The sequence below is a fragment of the Clarias gariepinus genome, chromosome 4 (genome assembly GCF_024256425.1).
Source record: "Clarias gariepinus isolate MV-2021 ecotype Netherlands chromosome 4, CGAR_prim_01v2, whole genome shotgun sequence".
NCBI classification, from domain to species: Eukaryota; Metazoa; Chordata; class Actinopteri; order Siluriformes; family Clariidae; genus Clarias; species Clarias gariepinus.
The window spans coordinates 10,946,223-10,954,390 of record NC_071103.1 but is presented as its reverse complement, the minus strand read 5'-3'; the positions used below and the strand labels follow the sequence as shown (position 1 = coordinate 10,954,390).

The 8,168-nt window shown below is 36.2% G+C and overlaps 1 protein-coding gene across 1 annotated transcript; it reads right to left on the bottom strand.

The window, feature by feature from the left end:
* LOC128520588 (RIIa domain-containing protein 1) lies at positions 1-7,777 on the bottom strand. The gene is made up of 4 exons (XM_053494896.1): positions 7,640-7,777; positions 5,109-5,185; positions 4,842-4,888; positions 1-1,443 (listed from the first exon to the last, which is right to left on the bottom strand). The coding sequence occupies exons 1-4, from the start codon at positions 7,715-7,717 to the stop codon at positions 1,382-1,384; spliced, it is 264 nt and encodes an 87-aa protein (XP_053350871.1). The 5' UTR covers positions 7,718-7,777; the 3' UTR covers positions 1-1,381.
* Between the last annotated feature and the right edge of the window lie 391 nt (positions 7,778-8,168).

Here is an 8,168-nt window from a genome sequence, read left to right as displayed (position 1 = left end):
TGGTGCAACAGCTCATTTCTTTGCACAACACCTTTATTAAATTGTGTTTACACAAAATTAGAATAAAAGGTACATACAGTACTAGCCAGAATTATTTGCACCATTCATAAAAATCATACTATAAAATAATGATAGTGCAGAATAATTACAATTGTCATCTCAACCAATAAGACTATTTTTTTCCTTTATAAATCATGAGAACTTGTTTATACTGTGCCCTTTAGACATGCCCTGTTTCCCTGGATTAATGATGTTGCACATTTTTTTCTGTCTTCTTTTACCAGGAGGAAAAAAAAAGCATTTCAACAAAAAAATATGTTAGTCGACCTGGACAAGTCAAATAATGAATTCAAAAATATATTAGCAGTTAAAAGTACAATTTATATAATTTGGATACCAAAAAGTTGAAGGAGTTGTAAATTTGCCTGGAACTTATCCCATGAATGGAAGGGTAAAGGATGGAAAAAAAGCCTTAAGATAATAGGTTTAGAATAAGAGTTAACTAGCAGCCTTACAGTATTTCTTGCAATGCTTCTAAACAGCTTGTTGTAAAAGTTGAGTTTTTAAAGCTGAATTTCAAACTTGACGGCAAAACCTAGCACCTGAATGTCACAAAGCATCATTAGCACTAGAGTTGAAGTTAAGTGTCAAATATGATGTTAAATAATTAATGGTTTAGTCTGATGGTTTAAAGGCACTTGTGTGGAACTGTGGCATTATGAATTCTAATACAGGGTATTTTAGGTTTATAAACTTTATAAAAATAGATTATGTGCTATTGCTCTCTACAAGGTTAACATCATAAAATATTAATAGTTCTTTTGAATTTTATAAAAAAAAATAATGGACTACTTTAAAAAGTATGTGTTTTAGCTCAAAACATGCTGTTTTTGTTATTTATACATCATGTATTTTTGCCTATTTTGGGGTGCTAAAAATTCTGAACAATTTTGTTAGCAAGATGGAAGATGGACTTCCTTTTCCATTCACATCCATGTGGAAAATGTGTATCTTAAGATACATTTCAAAAACCATGAAGATGAAGGTATGCACTTTCTGTATGCCAGACTCTATATAGGCAGTAACATCCCAGATAGATAATGACACTTGGTTAAGATGTATTCAAATTAGTGTGATTGTTTCAATAGGAAAAAAATGCTTTTTTGTCCTCTCCTAATGCAGCAGATGACTACGCTCATTACTATGGTGTTCACATTCATCTTCATACTGTAGTTTTTACATCCCCATAGTCTCATTTAACAAACGAGCCACAGTCTTCTCCCCTGATAAAGAGCAATGATAACAATGGTATCATGTTAACGAAATCTTGGTCATTGTTTGCCAATGCGATCATCATTATTTTATGTATTTCAAGACCTCTTCATATTTTCTCATCCAGTTTTATCTGAATTTTCCTCGGTAAGTCTGGATCACTGAAATGATCTGAAAAAAAGGAAAGAAAAAAAGATCAATGTTTTTATCCTAAGCGTTTAGGTGTTTACGATCACATTACCAACCAGCAAAGGTCCACCCGAGGACCTTATATATGAGACACAGCTAAATCAGGTTGTTAAATCCTAGCAAGACAATTAGATGTATACTGTACATACAGAAGGGTTCCAAATTGCGACCCCTTATTTCATTATATTAAATGAAATTAAATTAAGTAGAATAAGTAAAAGAAGTTGGAACAAAAGCTTTACTGCCTCAGGATGCAAAGCACCTAAAGATTTAAAAATTGGTTGTTTATGTAACAACCTCATCAAAAACCCAACTTCCTCTTTCAGCTGTACCACTCAGCATTCAGCATCACCAGTATATTAATCACCTAATCACCGGCCTGATCATCTGTCATCATCAGAGTAATGCACTTCCGTAAGTAATGTGGGAAAAAGAAACAACCACCCTGAATCAATTTCTCTCAGCTTGCTACTATACTGTAGCTCACTCATCCTCTGTGTAGTCATAGGCGAGTGCATGCACTGCAAGCGGGCAATTGGTCCTATAAAATATAATCTACCTAGAGTATGTCACAATAAGACTATGTAGATATTGCAGAATTTTGAGCAAATTGCTACATCTATAAAATCTGCTAAATCAACTGAAGCTTTTTAAGGCACTAAATGTGCAAGAAATCAAACCAACCTGATAGTTCCGAAGGACTGATGGACTTTACGACCCTTGTGTGGGATGCTATGATGTGAATAAGAACGCTACTAAACATTGTGATCAGCCCTTTAGTCAATCCACAGTCACTCAACTAGCAGAAACATTCAGAATTAGGATAAGATTCAGATTTCAGCAACACCAAAGCTTTAATAACGAAGTCATTCAGATTCAAACCATCTGCTCCTGTGTGAATGATCCAATCCATTATAGTGATTAATGTCATCACACACAAATGACACTCAATTAATTTTAAACTACTGCTTGTTTATGCAAATATGATTAGCTAAGCCATTAAGGATGGAAAATAGAACAAGATTTCTGACATAAACCCTTCATTCAAATAGCTAATGGGGCAAATTTGTTGCAGAAAGCAGTGTAATGTGTCTTATTGTTGAAACCACAGCCATTTGTTGTATCAAGTCACTCCAGAGATTTTGCTTCCTTTGTTTTAGTTTTATGCAGCAAAGTGCTTATGTTAGTGCCTCATTACTCTCCAATAAAGAATATCCATAATTAAAACCAAGGGAAGGTCAAAACCATGAAACACAGAATGCAAAAACTGAGAAGACCTACATGTCATCACTGGAAACTACTGGAAAGCTGTAGGATAATACAAATGGACAGGAAAGGACCAGATTTTAATGTTAAGCTTGTTTTACTGTTAACGATTATTTTAATAATACAAAAACAAACAAACAATCAAACAAACAAATAAACAAACAAACAAACAAACAAACAAATAAATAATAACAATAATAGAGCAAGAACAAGCAATAAGTCAGCATATCATGCATGCATCTACAGTACATGCTTATAAGTGCCAAATAAAAATTAAGCTAAAACTATTATAAGCACAAAATAATTCACTAAACATGAATTGAAATACCACAAATAAAAAAAATTAAGCTAAACAGCACTATACAACAGTTAATTCCAAAGCGAGCAATCTGATTGGACGAGCGGTATTCCATAAGTGGAGATTAAAGACAATAACACTCCTGGGATGTCTAACTACATGTATCACTCTGTATCCCAGGTGTCCTAATAATCGTCGAGGACACTAACTGTCAGTTGCAGAATGGGTTTAAGTAGATCGGTATAGTCTGCATCCCTGAGGAGAGCAGCTGCCTGCCAAAACCCACATTCCACAGCAGTCAGAAAAAGCACTCTCAGCACAGAAACACATCTGATAATGTTGTCATCTTAAAAAAAAAAAAAAAAACACTTACTCCTTAACAACTGCCTCCAAGTCCTATTACAAGGCTGAATTTCTCTAGCTCTCCAGCCACTGATCCAGGGATTTAGATTGTACACCCTAGCACACTAGCTTTCCATTTAATGCGATTTGGGATTTAACCATGGGACTGTTAGTCGCCAGCTCCACCAGTTGTGGTTAGTTACCTCCACCAGTTGGTTAAATAATAAAGAAATCATAATCTGTTGTTGATAAACGGAGTTTGTGGAACTGTGGTATAAAAGCAATATCACACTCGAGGTCATGCTGTTGTTCTGTGATGCCCGATATTTCAGCACAACCGCACTCTCTTTCTCTTTCTCAAGTGAAATTGCTTATTTCAACAGTAAATTTAATTCACCATGTTGCCTTACTATTTACAGAGTCTTTCATGAAAGGGAATATATATCTTCTTTAAAAAAAAGTAATGTCATGGTCTTTTACTTTAAAATGTTCTATGTACTCTAACATCCAAATGCTACATAGCATTAAATAAATACATCTAAAAAGGACACTTGTCTCTATAAACCTATATGTTTATACAACTGACGCATCTAATTAATTTATTTAAATATTCACACCCTCGGTTATGACACTTGCTTTTGAGCTCTGGTGCATCCTACTCCTATCAGTTGTCATTGAGTTGCTTCTACAGCTAATAAGAAAAGGCACACACCTGTATATATAAGGTCTCATGGCAAATGGTATATGTCAGGCATGAGACACATAAAACAAGAACTTTTCTGCAGCATTGAAAACATACAAGATATAGAACAGATTTGGATCAACCATCAGTCTTTTTAGATCTGACATTTAGCCAAATTAAGTAAGTGGGAATAAAGGGATTTTGTCACAAATGAAGCCATGACCACAAGGGTGACTATAAATGGGATCTTGAGTTCCATTGTGGAGATGGAAGAAACCTACAAAAGGAAAATCCTCACTGCAGCACTGTGCAGCGATACCTTGTTAAAACATCCCTAAAGTCAAACACGGTGGTGGCAGCATGAGCATGTGAGGATGGTTTTCTACAACTAGGGGACTCCGTCAGAATAGAGGGAAAATAGATGTAGAAAAAAAATTTGCTCAGGATCTCAGGCAGGGGAGATGGCTTAAACAAGAAAACAACCCAAAGCATAATGCAAAGAAAACACAGGAGTAATTTCAGAACTACTGTGTGAACATCCCAATCAAGCCCTGTCTGAGTTTGGTCCTGAACTCAATACAATATCTCTAGAGAGGCCTAAAAATTCCTGTGCACTGACATGGCAGAAACTTCCAAAAAAAGGGTATGATCATGGGGAATGATGAGGAAAAAGGGATCTGAACCCATTTTAAGTGTGAAAAAGAACAGAATGTGAAAAACATTTTAAGAGTCATTTTAACATTTTAACTTTCCAATAGCATTGTATGGCCGATATTAAAGTAAATTTCCTACCTGCAGCAAATTTGCGGATATCTGTAGGTCTTTTAACAAATACATCGCTGAGGAGGGACAGAAGGAGAGAGAGAGCAAAATAATGGTAAATACCTTTTGCATTGAAATAAATGTCTGATGTTTGATGTTTAATTACTGATTCTGATGCAACTATAGGAACTAATTAATGCTAAAAATTAAACAGTATTTATTTAGCAAGACATTCTAGTTGGGGTAGGTTAAATCTGTTATTTTTTTTTTGTCTAAAATTGTCATCCTGATTATTACCTTAGAAAATCACTCAGCAGCATTTCCACTTCTGGATGAGCTCTTAGATATTTTTCATTCGCTATTCTTGTCTTGATCTATGGGAAAATGTCAAAGTGAAACCAACAATGCAATTCTCCGCAATGAAAAACATTTGATCAATTTCGGATACGCATTCACAGAAATACACGTTTGTGCCCATTATGTCTAACAGAAAAAGCTCCTCATGACTAAACCAAGATGTTCTCAGCTACACTCATTTCTAACAGCTGCAAAAAAAAGCAAGCACACATCCATGCAATCTCCACAGACAAACACTAGCTGCAGAACAGGTTGTACCGAAGTGCTCAATTATTTTAATTGTCACAGGAGGCCACATTGCCACAAGTCAGTTTGCTGCCGTGCTCAGCTATGAAGCCTTAGACAAGTGTGCAGTGCCAGAGCTTCAAACTGTCTCTTAAAGCAACATCTAGAAGCTCCACAAAAGGAGTTTCCATGGCCAAGCAGCTGCACACAAGCTATAGTCAAGATAGCTGACTTTTGGCCCTGTGCACAGTTGTTGTTGTGTAACTCCCACTGGAATCTGAAGCAATATAAATGTATTTACTGAAGTGATTAATCACATGACTTTATCTCACAGATGGACAAATCTGGCCTCCTGACAGAATCCAACAGTAAAGTTTGGTGGGACACTTATAATAGTCAGGATTCCATAATTCCAGTTATGTGTGATGTTAATTCTGCAGCATACAAAGAGATTTTATAAAACGTGCGCCTTTGAGCCAAGAGTTTGAAGAAAGTCCTTTCCTGTTCTAGCAGAACCATGTGCTGCTGTATGCAAATTAACATACATAAAGACATGGATTAACAGTTTTGGTGAGGAGAAACGTCCCTGGCCTGCACAGCACCCTTACCTCCAGCCCACTGAACATCTTTGGGAATTAATCGGAATATTGATTGTGAACCAGGACTTCTCATCTTACATCAGTAACATCAGTGTCTGACCTCACTAAGTGCTCTTTTACTTGGGCCAGAATACACACAGACCCTCTCCAAGCGCACAACATGTCTTTTTAGCAGTTGGTTTACCTACAGTATTGTGGAGGTAAAGTTTTAGGTGTTATGGACTATAGCCCATCTGTTGCTTTACAAAATGTTTATACAAAAGCTCTGGTCTAGTAGGGCTGCGCAATTAATCGCCTAGAAATCAAAATCTTAGTATGAACCTGTGAAATTATCTAAATGCAAAAAAGGTGCAATAACACCTAACATACTGTATACATGGTTAGTAATTCATGTGGAGTTTTGCCTGAAGTATACTAAACATGACGTATGGACTCTGAGACTCAAGCTCAAACTGTCCAATCAAAAGCCTCATTTATTAGCGCAAAGTAAAAAAAAAGTAATTAACAAACACTAATAGTTAATAATTAAAATAATAAATATTAATATTATTAATTATTAATATGAAGCAATTGTAGGCATGTTGCTGAATGAGAAAATCAGATGGTGTCACAAAATTACTTACATTATTGGAAGGATTTCAAAATAAACATTTGAGATTGGAAAGATAAGTTGCGTTAATGAAACTACTTCTAGTGCCTTTAATCTCAATATACGTTATGAATACTAAATAGTCCATTTAAAAGTAAAATGCTGTAGTTAAAGCAAAATTGCAATATTTGTCAAAATAAATGCAATTTTATTTTCTAATCAGATGGTACAGAACTATGCTCTAGATAATTTGCCTGTTAAGAAGCAACATCACCACCCTGATTGCCTGAACACAGTATGTGAGTGGTATCATGGTATATTTAGGTTAGTTCTCTCCATAACAAGGTGGCATCTTGAAAAAGCCAGCTCTGTAAAACATAAGTTGCTAAACTACTTTTGCCAGCTGATAAATTTTATGATTACTTATTACCGTAAATAAATTAATTAGGCAAGTAATAAGAATTTCTTATCATTTCAACCCAGAAACAGTTGGCTGGGAATTGAACTTGGGCCTTCCCCTGGGGAGGCGAGAAACCTACTAGTGAGCCACCAGTGCCTGCAACCAGATTGTCAGTTACGTAGTTTCATTTCCACAATTATCTGTGTGTGCTGAATAGCTAAACTATAGAAAGCTGAAAACATTTTGCAGCTGGTAGTTGGTTTGACAATGCAGTCAATGTGCACACATATTTTTATTAAAAGCTCATTTTACCATTATGACTTTGATAGTCCTCTAGCAGTTCATCGGTGTTGCTTTGTAATGAGTCACAATGTATCGATTCATTCACTTCCTTTGATCCTTGATTCCTTTGATCAATATTCACTCGCTCTTAAACGACACACCACTGACTGACTGACTCGCAGCTGCTCCAATTTCATATAAATATCTATAATTTTTCTTTTTTTTAATGTTTGAAGATACTGAATCTGAACTATTTTAACTACCTGCAGCACTGGAGAAACACACACACACACACACTTGGAAAAGTAACATCCTGAATATTTTATAGCTCACCATAAAAAAAATCTGACTACGGAATCCGGATTCTACGGATTACCTTAAATTGGCGCAATTGTTCCTGCTGTTCAGGGCTCAGCGCTCCGATGTCCGCTTTGTCCACACTCTGGGCCGCCATTACCGCCCGCGTCTCCTCACACACACCTGCAGCTGGTAGCCAAGATCAAGCGGCCGCGTTGCTAGGCGACCAGACAAGCGCGTACTGTTTGTGACGAGCGATAACGTCACATGTTCTATCTTTCTTTTTTTAAAAAGGGGGGGTTACCTTATTAGTGACCAGAAATGCAAAAATGGCATACAGGTCTTTGCAGGTTTCTAAGAAGAAAACTAAAGCTGTAGTTTCTTATATCTAGTTACAAATTAAACCAAGAGTACCAAGAGAACTTCTGTTTGTCTGAGTGTGTGCATGTATTGTGGAGCTGTATGCTTTACTGGTGGCATTGGAAGAGCAGTTTAGTTCCTGAAATGTAGTCAATTTGAGTTACTTAGTAGCAGCATTTACTATACAATCATTACCACAAAAAGAGCCAGAACCCACCAGCATCTTGTGTATGAAATCCTGTTAGATA

Excerpts from the sequence above, each read along its gene's own strand:
- LOC128520588 (XM_053494896.1), bottom strand. The coding sequence starts at position 7,717 with ATGGCGGCCCAGAGTGTGGACAAAGCGGACATCGGAGCGCTGAGCCCT. Across the intron at positions 5,186-7,639 it reads AACAATTGCGCCAATTTAAG|ATCAAGACAAGAATAGCGAA; the intron begins GTAATCCGTAGA and ends ATTTTCCCATAG. Across the intron at positions 1,444-4,841 it reads TATCCGCAAATTTGCTGCAG|ATCATTTCAGTGATCCAGAC; the intron begins GTAGGAAATTTA and ends CCTTTTTTTCAG.